General features: G+C 40.0%; 1 protein-coding gene across 1 annotated transcript; it reads left to right on the top strand.

Annotated features, from left to right (window-relative positions):
- Nucleotides 1–271: 271 nt before the first annotated feature.
- rp1l1b (rp1 like 1b) lies at nt 272–19,587 on the top strand (the record flags this gene model as incomplete). Its single annotated transcript, XM_079888746.1, has 3 exons — nt 272–943; nt 7,504–7,681; nt 7,796–19,587. Exons 1-3 carry the CDS (start codon nt 452–454, stop codon nt 19,585–19,587), a joined length of 12,462 nt encoding a protein of 4,153 aa, XP_079744872.1. The 5' UTR covers nt 272–451.
- Nucleotides 19,588–20,012: the final 425 nt, after the last annotated feature.

Below are 20,012 nucleotides of genomic sequence, written 5' to 3'. Positions count from 1 at the left end.
CCTAGTTGTATGTTATTCATTTTACAATACATCATAGCATTTTTATTTACATTTACATTTTTTATTTAAATATTAAAACTGTTTGAATTCCAGATACTGCCCACATTCTTATTCATTTTTAAAGTATGTTTCATATCTGCAAATTTGTTTTATAGGCCTAAACAATTCAATTTAATTTATGTCCAATTTGGATAAGCATTATAAAATTCCCTAATATCAAATGTTGTCCTAGTGTGCTTGACACAGTATTATTTGAAAGGCTCTGTTGGTGATGTTAACCTGTGCATGTGTTTTGTGTTTTTGTCTTTTGCAGAGTGGAAGGAGAGGATGAGTGAGTGTGATCTGCTGGGCCAGAGAGTATAGCCCTGCTATGTTCTCCTGTGGTCCTGTTATCCTCTGATTTAAACTACAGTCAACTGACATCTGCCACAGGCCATTGGATGAAGTTAAAATGGCCTCCCACAAGCAAAGCTTTCAATGCTTTGACACCATCACAGACGACCCACCTCTAAAGCCCTCTTTCCCCCATGGGCACTCCTCCGCAACACCCTTCAGAGGCTCCTCTGGCTCAACTAGACTGGAACCGCTGGAGGATCGTGGATGTTATCTGTGTGTCGATCACCAGCAGGCCAAGACGATGGCCTCGGAGGCCTCGGGAGCTTACTCGAACCCGTGGTATCATTTCCAGACACATCCACACGCTCAGCAGTATACAAACAGAAGGCCCATTAGACCTGAGGAAGCTCCTGAACAGAATGAAGATCACCACCATCATCACAGACACTCCAGGAAGATTGTGCTTGTGAAAAACAGTGACCCCTCTGTCCGGAGGACCATCGTGCTGCACCGCAGGAGCCTGCGCAGTTTTCCGCTCTTCATGGACGAGGTTTCTGAACTCATGCAGTGTCTCATCAGGAAGCTCTACACACTGCAAGGCCACAAGGTGAGTCTCTTCTGGAAATATATACAATAGTTTCTACAAAATATTAGGCAGCACAACTGTTTCCAGCATTGATAAGAAGAAAAGTTTCTTGAGCACCAAATCAGCATATTTGATTGATTTCTGAAGGATCACGTGACACTGAAGATTGCATAATGATGCTGAAAATTCAGCTTTGCCATCACAGGAATAAATGACGTTTTAGAATACATTAAATAGAAGACAGTGATTTTAAAGTGTAATAACATTTCACAATATTACTGTTTTCATCAAATAAATGCAGCCTTGGTGAGCATAAGAGACTTCATTAAATCGTACTGACCCCAAACTTTTGAACGGTAGTGTATGTACTGATGTTTATGCTCTTATATAAAATTTTGAGCACAAGTTTAAAAAAAAAGATATATAACTTATAAATCAGTTTTTTTACAAAATCACTTATGTAGGAATTATACTCAACATCCAGACACATCATGCTCAATAAAAAGAAAAGAAAAGGGGGTGTGAGGTGATATAGTCACTATATCAGCTACTTTTTATAGTATTTTGTACTTCCGAAAACAAATGATAAACTAATTTATGTGACAAATGTCTGCCTGTAAGACCTACTATATAAAACCTTCAAAATTCAAGACTTTTCAACAGTTTTCTCAAAAACAGCAAACTTCTTTAAACTTTCAGACTTTGTCAAGCTTTGTCTTTTCTTTTGTAGTTAAAATGTATACTTATTGCAGTTATAAAATTTCTACTTCCTTCCAAATCTGCATCTTGATTGTTAGCTCAATTCAATATCACTTCATTCTGAATTCAGTTCTGAGTGGTGCACATCCCTGGAATTCACTGTCTAGTTTTGATCAGTTCAATGGTGTTGCACATCCTGCAGATCATTTGCTTTTATATTTTCAAGACATTTCATGTGTTCACACATACAAATAATCAAATAGAATAAGAGAGTATGCGTATTTGGTGTGCTGTCTGAGGGGAGGGCTCTCTGTGCTCTGAATTTGGCCCGAACCCAAAGTACTCACCCCGTATCCCCAGCTGGGATAGTAAACAGCTGATAGTGAGGAGTTTGGGTGGCAGAGGGATGCAGAAAATTGTCGAGGAACATAGGTGATGTGGCAATATATATATATATATATATATATATATATATATATATATATATATCTGTATATAGGCCTCATCTCATGCTGATTGGATAGATCATTTGAACGTGTTCCTTCCAAACTTTAATAAAATATTTAATTTGAACTTGGGTTAACCTTGCAATAAAGTACATGTAGCTATTTTTTTTATTTTTTTTCCTTTGGTAAACTGACCTAAATTATGTAAGATCAGCTGTCAGTTGGGAGGAGAAGCACATGTGCTAAGGACACAGAGGCCTCTAGTGGTTGAAACTGGAAAAAATGTATCAAGATCTGATAAACAGGCTCGGGAGCAGATAAGTTAGCAAATGTTTTAGCAATCTTTTATTCCTTTGTTTGTAACCATAGCTCCCATTTTAGCTAAAACACATGTTTACAGGAAGCTAAGTATATGTAAGCGACGCCACATCTGACAACTGGAAAGTCCCCAAGCTGTGGGACCTCTGATTTTGAGCTTTTTAATTAGATTTTTATGCATTAGTTATTCAAGTCTACCAAAGAAAGTGACAGTCTCCAAAGATCGGGTTGTTTGATTTATGAAATGGTCATAATGCTGAGAACAAGATTACTTGAGCAGATCAGTCAGCGTAAAGTTCATTTTAGTCGCTATCACTCCCACTTGCGCTTAAGGGCAAATGCCACAGACCACGGAAGAGGAAAAAATAAAGAATTACAGTCTGCAGGTGGTTTGGGTAGATAAGAGGTGGACAGGGTGGCCCGGGCAGTGTAAGAAATAGCCCCTCTGGGACTGAGCTATGGCAACCCTGATAAAAGGTGAGAAGCTTATACAGCCCCAAGGGCAACCAGAGGCTGTCCTATCAAATCAAGACCTGTCTCTGTGTGTTTGCACGCAAGGGTACGGCATGGTATGCCACAGTGCTAATGGTGTCATCACGCTGTACGCAGAGAAAGTGCTGTTCCTTTAAAAGGGGAACACTTCTTGGCTTGGAGTCCACAGAATGTCTGGAGTCGATCCAGGCATTTCCTGCCCATCAGAGCTGGACTCACTGCTGACTCTGGTCAGCGCTGCTGGTCCTCTGTGGTAGAGCAGGCACATCCTATTAGCACTGCCACAGGCATGTACTTCCCATAGAAAACATGCTGTAAAGTGGCACACACCCCTCCACAGGGGCCTGACTGATACATGGATAACATTACGAATGGCAGCGAAACAATGCCAGAAATAGCTCGACAAGCAGTAGAGTAAAGCTTTATTTGTCACTGGCTGAAAGTTGAACATGTAAGAGAAAGAGAACAGAATCCATCAGGACCCTTGTGTATCTTTGAAGATATACCCCTGGTTTCACAGACAAACCTTAAACCTAGTCCCAGACTAAAATGCATGTTTGAGCTGTTTTAACTTAAAGTAACTTGCACTTAGCCTGATAAGCCAGACCAACATCAAGATGTTGGGTCTGGGAACACACCATTGGGTGTCCGAGGGGCGAGATAAACGGTTGTCTTTCAAATTCCCTCTGCACGCAATAGGATAGCGCTACAACCAACCAGAGCGTTTTTCCCACCAGCAGCTAGTTGATAGATTAAACTTTTGCCGTATCCAGTCGGCAAAACTCCGAACACATCTTCCTTTTTTAAGAATGACTTCAGTGCCGTTCTTTGTTATTTTCTCAAAGAAAAGCTTAACTCCAAGGCTTCCAGAGTCGCGGCCAAAGACGATTCGAAAGACCGCTGTTTGCCAGCAGTAGCAGCCATCTTTGTTTTCAAGTAGCAGGGAATTCACACGGAACCGTCACAACTCTGCCGTCATTATGTTAAGCCCGCCCACCGACTCTATACACGATGTGATTGGCCTGATTAGAGTTTGGTTGCTGGTTGTGAGTTGCTAGACGACCCTGGATGCAAAATAAAATTTGCTGCCGCTAGGGTGCGTCTAGATTTCTAGGCTAACTTGCACTAACATATCTTAAAATATGTCAGTGCCATCGTTTTGTCTCAAGACAAAACTTTTGTCACACCAGTAATGTTTTTATCCAAGGCACGTTTATAAAAGCTACTTAAATGTCCTAATTGAACTAAGGCCTAATTCTGGCTTAATCTAAGCCTTGTTTTGAGCTTAAGTTGATGGGCAAGGCAAATGACAAAACAGCAGCGCAGCAGCCTACTTTAGTATATTGTTTGGGGTCCAGACTGCAAATAAAATGATCACAATATTTTTTTTATAATTATATTTAAAGCTACACTGTGTGATTTTTACCCCCATCTAGCGGTGAAATTGTATATGACTACCCAGTGAATATTTGTTTCTGTTCCTCTCAATTCCGAGAGCGTTTTAACTCCTACGGTGGCCGTATTATTCCAAGATTAACATGGCTTCCAGTTATCGACTTCGTCCATGACAATAATAAACAATACGTCTAAAATGAATAAAACTACAGGACAGATGTCAGGAGGTAAACGTCACCCTTGGAATCGGCTATCCCAGCATAATCAGATTAGACTAACGTTACAATGTGTACAAAGTAAAAGCAATTAAAAATAACTAAAATTTACCTTGTCCTTTTTTTTATATAGCTTAAAAAATTGCGCCTTTAAAACTATTCATCACCTGTGATCCGTCGCAGCCATAGACTGTAAAAAAATGATTTTTTTTATGCAGCACAGATTTATGTTACAAGGTAAACAATACTTGTTCACCATTGACGCGAGGATGAAGTTATACTAGAGGTCGTTCTGGCGTTATGCACAACCATGCTATGGTTAGACAAGCAACTATAAAACTTCGAATTTACACAAATGAATTACAACAGGCTGAATTACCTGTCGAGAAGAAAGCAGGCAACCTCGGCGTCCGTTTTAAAATCTTTTCTCCTCATGAGCTCTTTCCATCTGGGAAAAGTTACTCCAATATTGACTATGGTCTTGCTGATTTGTCTGTCGCGTTGACGTTTTAATTCTCTCTTTCAAGTGTGAGTACACACACACACACACACACCACACTATCTTTCAAATCTGCCGGCACTCGCGAGCTCGCGAGTAATCTCCCCCTCGCATTCATTACGGTGTCACTGAGTGAAAAACGCAAAAGGCGAAACTTGAATTTACAGGTATGTCCCTCTTTGGCTAATGTAGTTTCAAGATGGAGGGGCAACATGGCGACCGGCATTCGAACCCCTTACCCGTATGCACTTTCAATGGCAGATTATAAACTTAAGAGAATACTTTATTACTTGAAAGAAGTAATATACATTAATGAGCACATATATTTTTGAAAGAACTAAGTGTTTTTTGCTAAGAATCAACTAAAAAAGTTACACAGTGTAGCTTTAATTTCTTCATCTCTATTAATGAAAATAATGTGTGCTTCAATATGTAGTTTCGTCAGATATATCTTGTGGAGTGGCATTAGTTACATCTTAAGAGTACAGGATAATGTTTCCTGCATGTACCAGAATGGTGAAGCCCAATTCAAGAACAAATTACTCTGATGAAGCGATTATTTTAATGTGTTAGTACAAAACATTCACAAAACATTTGTTTGACTAAGGCTGCGTTCGAAAGCTTAGGCAGCTGACTTGTTGCTTCATTACCCTATCAGGCAATGACTTTGCAGGCAGCGATTGCACACAAAGGAACCTCACAAAACAGAAAGACTTCTTCTGAGGCAGCAAAATGGTTTAATAATCTACAGCAAAATAGCTTTGGTGAAAACTAAATGAATTATTTAATTACTACAACAAAAAATTATTACATTGAAAGTGGAAAATAATTGAAAAAACTGTACATTTACATAAAAACTGACCACCAACCGCAACTTTCAGATGCCATATTTATTTTTTAGTTTAACCATCACAGAATGGAACGAACAGGATTGTAGGATATCAAAGGAAATTATACATCTATGCTGCCTCAATCAAATGAAGGTATGGAGACAGGAAGTGAAGCTAACATTGCATTCCTACCTTGGAATACATCTTCCAAAGGCAGCATTTTTAAGCTTTCGGACACAGCCTGGGTCAAAATTAATGACTGACTCCCTCACTGAATAGTGAATCATTTGTCAATTATGTTAGATTCCAAATGAAAGGGCAACCATTACTAGTAATAATAATAATAAAAAAACACTCAACACTTAACTTTTTTTCCAACAGGCAGTAATATTCTTACAAAAACATTTACTTTGCACAAATACGGTCAGGATCACTAAAGTGTGCATCAAATTGATAACTGATGGCTGGATATACACATTTGCATTCTCCAAACAGACTGTTTATAACCTTATATAGTATAACAGAATTACATTGTTACTTATTATTTATGTCATTCTCTTGATTGCCTTGAAGCTTTCTCATCTTTCATTCACTCTTTTTAAACATCTTTGAATAAACCTTTCCTGCTGTTCTTGTTAGATATGATCAGGATATTCCTTTACTTGTATTTTTGCACAGCAGTGATGCACCAGCATCCAGAGAATAACTATTAATCTTGCTCAAATCAGAGCTATTTTGAACCAACAGAAGCAGGTCAATGCCATGAAAACATACAGTTTGAGATACTCGCATCCTCTACAGTTCCAATTAATTATCTTCAAATCCGCTGCAAAATTGAAAAGTTTCGAAGATCTAAAACTGCAAAGCATGCAGATTTAGCATAAAGTTAGTATTGTGTTAAAGAGTGATATGTGATGTTGATGTGTGTACTTTTTCTCTATTTATACACAGTCTTTTCTGATTTCATGAGTTTGGAACCTGGTTCAACCTCAGATGTAGATGACTACAGTCAAAAGGTTATTTGGACAAGACTGAAGCACCGTAGTGCTCATGTTTCTGGGCTCTTTTCCTTTTTCCAAAAAAAAAGTTTAAAACCTTAAACTGTCTCAACATAAAAATAAATCTTTCTTTTTTAACATCCCCAATATTTATAACCTAAGTTAACACAGCTCTGATGAATGAAGCTCTCAGATGATACTATGCTGATTGTTTGTTGATGTTTTTTTTTTTTTTTTTTTTTTTTTTTTTTTTTTTAAGGAAAACATTAATGTAGTCACACTAGTTTTTTAATTACGGATGAAGTTTTTTTTTTATTGACCTATGACCTATTTGTTTGTACACTTGTTGTTTGTGCTGACCCATGGGTACTGACTCATGCACCGAAAACACCCTGCATAATGGATCAAACACACACATTTTCAGATCACTGTTTTCATGATTAAAAATTAGTGTGGGAAAATGTATACACCAGATGGTTTGACTTCCCATGGCCATTAACCTTTAATTGGTATGGCTTCAATCCAATCCATCATAGCACATTTCCTCATCAGAACTTGGCAGTTGTAATAATCCCTGCTGTTTAATTTCAGCCAGATATTGCTGATCTCAATCAATTTGATTATGTCATGTTGTAATCAACCAGCAAGACAGTCTCTCTAATGTTGAGAGGTATTTGCATGTTTTTCAGATTGACAGTGTGCAAAGTCTGCTGCAGTGCCCGAGCATTTTGTTTTGTGTGGGACGTGAGCCTTTCCACCCACTCCTGTTGGACAGCTTCAGGAAGAACTCTTATGACAAACTTCCGAGGCTGAACATAAAGCCACGCTCTAGTGTCTGCAGTGATAAAAAGGAGGGCAAGAGAAATGGTAGGTAACACTGCAAGTCATTTTCTTTATCATTAATTTTTCTATAACTTCTGTAAAAAAAAATTGTACAATATATTTAATATTTATTGTAATATTGTGATTACTTTCTTGAAGTCAACTTTGGACTAGAAACAAAGAGAAGTGTCATCTATCCAAAGTGTGATTCAAGCAACAGATCAGCAGGACTGTCCACCTCATCTGAAAAGTTGTTTCCAAATCGACTTACCAACTTACCTACCAACTCGTTACCTCCAAGGCACAGAGGCGATTGTTCTCATACAGGAGAAAATATGATGGATGATGACATTGAAAAGCGAGTTCTGGTCAACCAAGATGGAAGCCTGTCAATGGAGATGAAAGTGCGCTTTCGACTATTACACAACGAGACATTGCACTGGTCCACAGAGGTCAAGAAGTCAAAGAGCTCTTTTAATGAATCCCATATAGTACCTGATGATGCTTGTTCCATCTCTCATGGCAGTGCAGAGAGTTGCTCAGAAGCCGACTCTCTCTCTGCTGGTGAAGCAGAGGAGACATACAGCACCAAATGTTACCAAAGACATTTTGAAGAGTCACATTGCCAGCACTGCTGCGCTCACTGTCAAGAGTATGACATGTGGAAGAATCCTGTACCTCCCAGTCAAGGATCTGTAAGACGCATCAGATCCTCAAGCTCAAGTGCATCCTCACGGAGAATAGTGTGCAAGAAGGCATCTACTGACAGCATGCGCACAATGTCCAGTGAAGAGTACACAGAGCATGTAGTGGAAAAGGCAACTTGCATTCAACAGACCATCGGGCAGCAGGGCGACACCACGATTGAACAATGTACCATTAACCATTGCTGCAGTCGAAGTGAAGTGCACTCGGTGTCCCCTAAAACAAAGAGCACAAGTGCTATAGAGGACAATCGTGAAAACACTCACGCATCTGATAATGACGAGAACAGGCCAGATGTCATATCCTCTAACCTTCCTAAAGATCAATTTAGTGTTCAAATCACTCTGCCTGTAGAGGAATATGAGAGGCCTATATCCGTCGTGAGCTCTTCTTCCCAAATTTTAGCATCACTGAAAGAGGACCAAGATGATGAAGATGTCGATCTCCCTCTAAGTATCTCGAGAGCATCCCGTGGCCAACAGGAAGATGAGGAGAGCGAAGATGAGGAAAGCAAAGATGCTGAACCAAACCCATGTTCTGTTACACCCTGTAAATCCCCTGCATCTCTGGTGAATTTATCACCAAGACCACCAAGCAAAGCTTCATCATCAGGGCAGTCTAAAACGTCCAGAAAGTTTGCCAGTCCAGAAGTAGGTGATAAAGCGGTCAGGTCTGAAGCATCTGCTTCACCCAAATCTTTGCCTGGACCAAACATGTATAAATGTGTAGTCTCAAAGGACATAACGACTCCAGGGGCTTTTGAATCAAATGGTCAACTAGAAGACACTGATGTTCAAGATACAGAAACAGAAGAAAGGGCACTAAGTGCAACGTCAGCCAAATCGAAAATGTCTACAAAATCTCTGTCTGAGTTATCAGCCCCTTATGAAAATGGAAATGATCCAGAGAATACTGAAGTAAATGATGAAATAATAGAGGAGCGATCCTCAAGTGCTATCTCCATAAAATCCAATACCTCTGGAAAGTCAAATAAAACAAAATTTTCAAAAGTACTCGTACAGGATGGAAGAGCACACAGTGCCATGTCAATAAAGTCTCATAGATCTCACAAATCAAGAAATACTGAAATCTCAGACAATGTGTCTGAGGAACAAAATTCTGAAGAAAGAACATCAAGTGCCATGTCTGTTAAATCAAATACATCTGTGAGATCCAAACTGTCAGAAAATTGTTTTGATGAGCTTGCTAATTCATCACAGGACAATGTTGAGGAGAGGGCTGTAAGTGCTGTGTCATCTAAATCAAGTATTTCTGCACCTGATGGGGCATCTGAGGAGAGAATAGAGGATAACGCGTCAAGTGTTAAATCTGGTACATCAAACAAGTCTGGAATTGAAGATCTGACAAATGATGATCAAACAGAAGAGAGAGTTCACAGTTCCATTTCGATAAAATCTAATATTTCTGCGAGATCTAGAATGTCAATTGAGCTGAGCGAGCTTGAGGATGATGAGCAAGACAGAGCTCCCAGCAGCGTTTCTATTAAATCAATTGTCTCACAAAAGTCTGACATTTCAGAAGCAGCTTCTCTTCAAGAAGGAGGGGGATGTTTAAATTCAGTGAATACTTCAGTGCAATTAAACACACCTGAAGCTGAATCAGCTACTCAAGTGGAGTTACCAGGAGAGAGATCGCCAAGCTCTTTGTCATCAATATCAAATATCTCTAAAAGATCCAGAACCTCCAAAATTTCAGAGGCAGACCAAGATGAAGCACAGGAAAATGAGGATGTTCAGGAAAGAGCATCAAGCACTATTTCTGTAAATTCTACTACATCTGCTAGATCAAGGAAATCCAAGAAAACCCCAACACCAGGATCAGGAGAAGAAATGAAGGAACGAGCTCCTAGTGTTTTGTCAATCAAATCAAATGCTTCATTGAAATCAAAAAAGTCCAAGATGGAGGAGGAGGAGACAGAAAACAGAGTCTCCAGTGCTTTGTCTGTCAAATCTGAAGTTTCCACATTGTCAAAAAAATCTTATCTGTCAGACGGAGAGCAACTGGAGAAAAGAGCATCAAGTGCAATATCTGCTAAATCAAACGTTTCTGTAAGATCTAAAGGGTCCAAAATGTCAGCAGTGGCAGGAGATGATGATCGATTATCTGCAGTGTATGCAGCATCACATACCTCTGAAACATCAAACGAATACAGAACAGCACCTAAAGAAACTTGCAAAAGCACAGAAAAATCACCAGACAAAGAGGAAAGAGCACCAAGTGCATTGTCAACAAAATCCAATAGCTCTTCTAAATCCAAGAAATCCAAAGGATCTGATATGGTAGCAGATATTGCGGCTGAAGATAGAGATGATTTGAGATCTGCAAGTGTGCTGTCCTCTAAATCTAACATATCTGCAAAATCTGTTAAATCAAGGGTCTCAGAAAAAGACCAAACAGAAGAACGAGCTCATGGTACATTCTCAGCACAATCCAATCAGTCAGGAGTCACTGTAAGTGATGGAGTTGAAGTTGCAGAGGAACGGGCTCTGAGTGCTATGTCATCTAAATCCAATGCTTCTGAAAGACTGGAAAAGTCAAATAATTTAAAAGAGGAACGAGCTCAGAGTGCGTTGTCAGCAAGATCAAGTGTTTCAACTAGATCCAATAAGTCCAGAATTTCAGATGTTTTAACTGATGAGCTTGTTGATGCAGAAGAAGAAGAAGAAGAAAGAGCTTCAAGTGCTTTGTCTGCAAAGTCAAACGTTTCTGCTATTTCTACCAAAACCAGTATCTCTGCAAAATCCAAAGCATCGAAAGTTTCGGAAGTACAGGCAGAAGAGCCTGATGCAAAAGACCAAGAAGAAGACAGAGCTTCAAGTGCTTTGTCTGCAAAGTCAAACGTTTCTGCTATTTCTACCAAAACCAGTATCTCTGCAAAATCCAAAGCATCAAAAGTTTCGGAAATACAGGCAGAAGAGCCTGATGGAAATTACCAAGAAGAGAGAGCTTCAAGTGCTTTGTCTGCAAAGTCAAACGTTTCTGCTATTTCTACCAAAACCAGTATCTCTGCAAAATCCAAAGCATCAAAAGTTTCGGAAATACAGGCAGAAGAGCCTGATGGAAATTACCAAGAAGAGAGAGCTTCAAGTGCTTTGTCTGCAAAGTCAAACATTTCTGCTATTTCTACCAAAACCAGTATCTCTGCAAAATCCAAAGCATCGAAAGTTTCGGAAGTACAGGCAGAAGAGCCTGATGCAAAAGACCAAGAAGAAGACAGAGCTTCAAGTGCTTTGTCTGCAAAGTCAAACGTTTCTGCTATTTCTACCAAAACCAGTATCTCTGCAAAATCCAAAGCATCAAAAGTTTCGGAAATACAGGCAGAAGAGCCTGATGGAAATTACCAAGAAGAGAGAGCTTCAAGTGCTTTGTCTGCAAAGTCAAACGTTTCTGCTATTTCTACCAAAACCAGTATCTCTGCAAAATCCAAAGCATCAAAAGTTTCGGAAATACAGGCAGAAGAGCCTGATGGAAATTACCAAGAAGAGAGAGCTTCAAGTGCTTTGTCTGCAAAGTCAAACATTTCTGCTATTTCTACCAAAACCAGTATCTCTGCAAAATCCAAAGCATCGAAAGTTTCGGAAGTACAGGCAGAAGAGCCTGATGCAAAAGACCAAGAAGAAGACAGAGCTTCAAGTGCTTTGTCTGCAAAGTCAAACGTTTCTGCTATTTCTACCAAAACCAGTATCTCTGCAAAATCCAAAGCATCAAAAGTTTCGGAAATACAGGCAGAAGAGCCTGATGGAAATTACCAAGAAGAGAGAGCTTCAAGTGCTTTGTCTGCAAAGTCAAACATTTCTGCTATTTCTACCAAAACCAGTATCTCTGCAAAATCCAAAGCATCAAAAGTTTCGGAAGTACAGGCAGAAGAGCCTGATGCAAAAGACCAAGAAGAAGACAGAGCTTCAAGTGCTTTGTCTGCAAAGTCAAACATTTCTGCAAAATCAAAAAAGTCAAATGCTTCTGCAACAGATGTCAACACTGATAATAAGGAAAAAGGGGACAGAGTGCCAAGTGCTATGTCAGAAAAATCTGATATTTCTACCAAAACCAGTATCTCTGCAAAATCCAAAGCATCGAAAGTTTCAGAAGTACAGGCAGAAGAGCCTGATGAAGAAGAAAGTGAAGTAAAAGCACCAAGTGTTACTAAATCCAGAATTTCAGTAAGATCCAATAAGTCAAAGTATCCAGAGGAAGAAGTTCAGAACCTAGTTAGACCTCCAAGTGGCATTTCCCTACTGTCTGAAGCCACACTTGATGAAAATGAGATCTCAAATGAGGAAGAAATCCAAGAAAGGGCTCCAAGTGTAGTGTCTGCAAAATCAAATTCTTCTGTAAGGTCCAGAGCATCGAAAGTTTCAGAAATAATCATAGTTGAACCAGATGAACAAAAAGTGAAGAGGGCACCAAGTTCGAGGTCATTGAAATCTGTTGTCTCTGGAAGATCTGGTCCAGAAGACCCTGTCAATGAAGATAAACAAAAGGAAGCAAGAACAGAAAGTGCTTTGTCCTCTATTTCTAATATTTCTGCAAGATCAAACAAGTCAGAAGATTCCAAGCTAATTAGCAATGTACAGCAGAGAGCACCAAGTACAGCATCAGTTACATCTAAAACATCTGCAAGATCTCAGAGGTCAAATATTTCAGGAGTTGCTTCAAAAGAAACTGGAAACACAGATACAGGAGATGTTCGATCAGCAAGTGCAATGTCTGCAAAATCTTGTGCGTCTGAGAAATCAAAACATTCAGGAAGAACAGCGGAGGAGGACAGTGAAGCAAATGTCAATGTTGTGCCTACAAAATCAAACGCTTCTGCAAAGTCCCTCCTCTCAGAAGCTGAAGAGCCTGACGGAAGATCAACAAGTGTGGTGTCTAATACATCTGCAGAATCTAAAGTCTCTAAAGCAGGTGTGGATAAAAAAGCAAACAGATCACCAAGCAAATTGTCAGTCAAGTCTAACGTATCTACAAGATCCAAGAAGTCTAATGTTTCTGAGAGTCAGGTCCATACAGCCACAAACACTGTAGATATGGAATTAAACAGAGGTGAGAGTCCAGTGTGTGATCAATCAAAAGTATCCCACACAGAGAACTCAAATAAATATGTTTGCAGTGCAATAAACAAGTCTTCAAGTCAAATGGCATCATCTGAAAAAGACTCTGAACATGAAGTTCCTGCAAGTCCTCTCTCTAAAAAGTCAGCAAAGTCCAAAATCAGCTCAGTTAGTTCAGACTCTGAAAGAGTTTTAACACCAACAAGCACCTCAGTGTCTATTGGGATAGTTGAAGACTATGAGGTTGATGATGTTGATGAAATAGATGAAGGTGCTGTTTCAATGAACTCAAGAACATCTGGTTCATCAAAGACTGAAATATGTGGTAGATCTGACCAGTGTTTATTAGAATCTACAGTACGAATGACAACTGAAACAACACAGACCCCAGAGGAAAGACCTAAAAGTTTTGCATCGGCTAAGTCAAATGTCTCCAGTAAATCAAAGTCCAAATGCTCTAATTGCAGCTCTACATTTCCTAGAGACACAAACCAGGACAAAGATGATGTAGCAAGCAATAAATCCTCCAAAACAAAGTATTTAAATACTTCATCAGCCAATGGTTCAGTGAGGCAGAGCTCTCCAACCGAAGAGATACGTCCATCTAGCAAAGCTTCTGGTATGTCTGTACACACTGAAATCACAGGTCAAGAGAAAACTGGAAGTCCAGATGTTACCCATAAATCTCAAAGTGTCTGTTCAAAATGCAGTTCTACACAACAGAAAAGACCAATTTCAAGTGCCTCAGCTAAAGAAGGAAATATTGCTGAAATGATTGACAGACCAGAGAGTAATATATCCAGTTCATCATCTCATTTAAAAGTAAATGGTCAAAAGAATGATGTTAAAACTACAGTTGTCGATGGAAGAAACAAATTAAGCACCAGGTCGATACAGAAAGTTGAGGACAATACACCCAGGTGTCATTCAGCAACTTTATCTGTTACCTCAGGAAACCATCTCAGTCCTATCCCACCAAAATCTCCCAAAAAATCCAAAAAACCTGTTAATTTACTTGCCAGCTCCAATGATAGCATGTTATCACAGACCGTTCCTGCTCTAGACCCAAGAGAAGAACACACTGACTGTTTGAATATAGCAGCAGAACTCGGTCAAAAAACTCAATCTTGTAAATCTGATACAAATGTCAGTGACATCAAGAGTGAAAAAAGTAGCAAATGTAGGAAAAGGATTGGGAGTGACTCGTCTTGCCACAAGATGGATGAAGACATGTCTGAGCTGAGTCCTTCTTGCCTGCCAAATGCCTCCCCAACTGAGGTGGTAAATGAATGGCTGAGGAAAATTCCATCAGACACCACCTTGTGTGATTTAGGCGATGAATTTCACGACAACTTTGATTCAATAGAACCACTATGCACATCACATGTGCCTTCAGGGGATGAAAATAAACATGAAACTTTGCGACATGGCGTAACCAAGCTTGAAACACAACCTGAGATGGAAGATGCTTATATGGCGAATGCAGAGGGAGTTATTGAAAAAAAAGTTGCTGAGGGTGATCACTCTCAGAGGGGAGAAGAACCGAAGATGTTTAATTCCTCAGTTCTGGTGATGAAAGTCTTGCTGAGCCCCAAATTAGACAGATGCAATAGCTTACCAGAGGTGTCTCGTGTATATGGACGTAAGCTCAGTAAATCAGCGCAAGGCCTTCTGGATTGTTTGGCAAATCTACAGTTGTTAGACTTTGGTTCTAACGATGAAGATGGTAAAAAAGAAAAATACCAGGAGCTCATGAGCATGCTTAAGTCCCTTTGGCTTTGTGACCCCACAGACAGTGAGAAGACATCTGAGGAAAGAAACAAGCATCTGGACAAGGAATTCAAAGCCAGGTCATCATCAGGGGTAGATGTTAACAGTGGCTCAACAGGTTCTGGGAAAAGTAGTGTCAATGACGGCACCCAAGCCCAAATCAATAAAGAATGTGAAGGCCTGGACACCCTGACAAAGGTACAGGAAGTTGATGAAACCGTGGAAGAAGAAGCTTCAGAAACACCAGTATCAAAATATGATTCAGCCAGTCAAGCTCAGTGGACCCCAGAGACTATGGACACAGTTGAAGAGAAGCTAAAAGATGTCCAAGGCTCTGACGAGACTATCAGGAATAACGATAGTCCAAGGGAACTCATTGAAACACCTGTTTCATCAAACAAGAGTTCTGGAAATAATAATAAGGAAACTGAATCAGACCGTCAAGAGGACACAAGTTCAAGCAGTGCTCAAACACTACAAAGACGTAATTTTTCAAAAAGGCTTTCTCAAGACCCTGATCCTGTATGGATTCTGAATTTACTGAACAAATTAGAAAAACAATTTATGACAAATTATGTTGATGCAATGGCTGAGTTCAAAGTCCGTTGGAATCTGGATGACAATGAGCAGCTTGACGCCATGATAAGTGAATTGCAAGATGAAGTCCGCAGACGGATACAAACGAGTATTGACAGGGAACTAAGAAAAATCCAAGGCAGAGCTGGAAGACCAAGACCACCGAAAGAGACAATGTCACGTGAATCTACCATTCAAACGGAGCAAAAGCGGAGGCGCCTGAAAGTAATGCGCAACCAATCAATTGATCCGCAACCTGCTAAAAGTGATGATGATTACACAATGACAGGGACTGATTTCAGTGATCAACGTAGCGATGATGAATTTTGTCCTTGTGACACATGCTTGAAAAAGAAAATGGCATCCAAACATGTGTTACCTGTGGAAATGATGAATTCTGCCCCTGTGATGATGGACTTTGATTTGAGAAGAATTCTCCAGATAAAGAAATCGTCTCCTACCAATGAAAGCATCGGGGGGATTGCCAGTGAATCTACAGCCAGTAAGAAGGAGGGAGAACATGTGGGGCTTCAGGCTGTCAAAGAGGAGGATGAGAAAGAGGGGATGAATAAAGAAATTCTTGCTTCCAGTGCCCAAGAAATTAAGGAAGAAAAACAAGAAAGTGAGGAGGGTGGAGAGGATGACAATGCCTCCAGCACTTATGTAGAGGATAGTTCTGTGAAACAATCAAATATATCCAAACATTTAAGGAAAGATGTGGATGAAGTTGGGGAAATTGCTGAGATGTCAAATAACACGATGACATCACAACATAAGGCAGCAGAACAAGATGAAGAGCAAGAGCAGAATGATGAGACTGATTCTGATGTAATGGCCGTCAAAGAAAGTGAAAGCAGTTCTAAGATTAATGATGAATTAGATGAAGATGTGGCAAATGATGACATTAGTGAATTTGATGATATAATGCAGGCTGAAACAGCAAAGGAGGAAGCAACTGAAGAATACACTGAGGAAGAATCAGAAGAGCAGGACGAAACCGCTTATGAAGAGGGTGAGACCACTGGTGAAGAGACTGTAGAAAACGGGCCCACTGCAGAAGCGCTAGCCGTTGAAGAGGATGACATAGCTGGTAATAAAACGGCAGAAGATGGTGAGACAACTAATTATGACACTGAAGAAGAGCTTAATACAGATGAAAGTAAAACTGCAGAAGATGGAGAGACTGCTGAGGGTGAAACAGTAGAAGAGGGTGAAACAGCTGAAGATAAAACTTTAGATAAAGGACAAACTCCAGAAGCAGAAACCACTAGAGAAGATAAAATAACTGAAGATGAAACTGGAGAAGGTGAGACAGTTAATGACGACACTGCAGAAGAGGATGAGGTGGCTGAAAAGGAAACTGCAGAAGATGGACAAACTGCTGAAGATGAAACTGGAGAAGGTGAGACAGTTAATGACGACACTGCAGAAGAGGATGAGGTGGCTGAAAAGGAAACTGCAGAAGATGGACAAACTGCTGAAGATGAAACTGGAGAAGGTGAGACAGTTAATGACGACACTGCAGAAGAGGATGAGGTGGCTGAAAAGGAAACTGCAGAAGATGGACAAACTGCTGAAGATGAAATTGGAGAAGAAGCTGAGACAGGAAACAACGACAGTGTAGAAGAGCATGAGGTGGCTGAAAATGAAACTGCAGAAGACAGTGAAACAGCTTCAGAAGATGGACGAACTGCTGAAGCAGAAACTGCTGGAGAGGATAAAATAACTGAAGATGAAACTGGAGAAGGTGAGACAGTTAATGACGACACTGCAGAAGAGGATGAGGTGGCTGAAAATGAAACTGCAGAAGATGGACAAGCTGCTGAAGATGAAATTGGAGAAGAAGCTGAGACAGGAAACAACGACAGTGTAGAAGAGCATGAGGTGGCTGAAAATGAAACTGCAGAAGACAGTGAAACAGCTTCAGAAGATGGACGAACTGCTGAAGCAGAAACTGCTGGAGAGGATAAAATAACTGAAGATGAAACTGGAGAAGAAGGTGAGACAGTTAATGACAACACTGCAGAAGAGGATGAGGTGGATGAAAATTACACAGCAGAAGATGGACAAACTGCTGAAGATGAAACTGGAGAAGAAGCTGAGACAGGAAAAAACATCAGTGTAGAAGAGCATGAGACGGCTGAAAATGAATCTGCAGAAAATGGACAAACTGCAGAGGAGGAAACTGGAGAAGAAGTTGAGACAGGAAATTACGACACTGGAGAAGAGCATGAGGCGGCTGAAAATGAAACTGCAGAAGACAGTGGATCAGAAGATGGACGACCTGCTGAAGCAGAAACTGCTGAAGAGGAAAAAATAACTGAAGATGAAACTGCAGAGGAGGGTGAGACAGCTGCTAAAAGTGAATCTGTAGAAGATGAACAAACTGCTGGAGAGGAGGACATAACTGAAGATGAAACTGCAGAAGATAGTGAGACAGCTGCTAAAAATGAATCTGAAGAAGATGGACAAACTGCTGGCGAGGATGACATAACTGAAGATGAAACTGCAGAGGGTGAGACATCTGCTAATAATGAATCTGTAGAAGATGCTGAAGATGAAACTGCAGAAGATGGTGATACAGGTGATGATCAAACTGCAGAAAAGGGTGAGACAGTTAATGATGACACTGTAGAAGAGTGTGAGATGGCTGAGAATGAATCTGTAGAAGATGGGCAGACTGCTGAAGCTGAAACTGCAGGAGAGACTGATGCAGGTGACGAGGACACAGCAGATGAAGGGACCGCTGAAGCTGAAACTGAGATGTCTGAAGAGAAAGCTACTGTTGAAGACGGCACCACAGCAGAAGACAAGAATGCTGAGGTAGAACTGGCAGAGCGAAAGCAAACACCTGATCATGAGACAACTGGAGAAGAGACAGACAAAAGTAAATCAGACGCTGAGGAAGACAAGGAATCTGTCAGTTGTGAAGCAGCAGAGGAGGGAGACATTCTTTCTAACCTTGAAAACCTTGAGTGTCTTGATGTTTTGACTAATCTTGATGTGGTTGAAGATGAAACATCTCTTAAGAACAAGGGTGATGTTGTCCTAGATAGTGTTGATGATAATGGTGAAGAAAGTGAGAAAGAAGATGATGGTGTGGAGATAATTGCAAATAAATGTGGTCTTGTGGCCAACATTGGTGAATCAGCTGAAGCTGGTGATGAAGCTGAGGATGATACCGAGCCAGATATGGAGACAGATGAAGGGGAACATGATGGCAATACTCCAGCTGTGTTACAGCCAAAACCAATAGATGAAAAAACAGATGGGGAAACTTCATTTAATGTTTTGGTAGAGTCCGAGGATGGGGCTGATGCTGATGGAGAAGACTCGGAAACAGAAGAACACAACCAAGTCGTGGATTTGAATTCTGAATCAGAGGACAAACCACAGAAAAAAATTGCACATAAAACCTTCAAGATGATCATTCATACTCTGAATTTCCTCAAACTCTCAGCCACTGGACAACCAGAGAGGAGGGAAGAGGATAATGAACATGAAGTTGAAGACGATGAGACTCGAGAGGATGAGAGTGGTGATGCAAGAGAGAGTTCTTGTGTGGAAAAAGACGAGGTTGAAGAGTTGAATGGAAATGAGAAGGGCAAACTCTCAGATATTACAGAGGATACAGCAGAAGAAGAGCAGAACCAAACAAATGAGACTAATGATGATTCAAAGGACAGTGAATGGGAATCATCTGAAAATGCCTTGCAAAAGCAGATGACAAAGTCATCCATGGAATCTCAGCCAGGCTCCTTCGAAGAAGTTCATGAGGAACTGACAAAGAATCAGAATGGTTTAAATCATCTGAAAGCCAACCTGTAGAATCATTCCTCAACATCAGAGAAAAGAACCAAAGATAGTTTTGAGCATGTAAAAATTGTTCCAGAGAGGTTATTTCTCTATTATAATTAGACCTTATAAATACTATAAACCTAAATTGAGTTTTTTTCTTAGTAGCCCTTTGGACCCCTTATTTTATTTATTTAATATAATATAAAATATAATGTTATTTATAAAAAATTATGCACTTTACTTATGTTTCCATTGTACTGTATATGCAGATTATATATGCAAACGCACAGCATTACTGCTCAGGTACTGTAAAAAGGGAATTTCTGAAACTTGAACAGCACAGGAAGCTCTTTTAGCTTTATGGTAGAAACTTGTTTAGAATTGTATTAAATGTATGTCAAAACAACATATTTAATTGCAGTTTATATAAAACACTTGGTTGTAAGCCTTAGCCA

This window comes from Squalius cephalus (genome assembly GCF_949319135.1).
Source record: "Squalius cephalus genome assembly, chromosome: 12".
In the NCBI taxonomy this organism is placed as follows: domain Eukaryota; kingdom Metazoa; phylum Chordata; class Actinopteri; order Cypriniformes; family Leuciscidae; genus Squalius; species Squalius cephalus.
The sequence above is the reverse complement of the archived record's forward strand: the minus strand, read 5'-3'. Positions and strand labels throughout refer to the sequence as shown.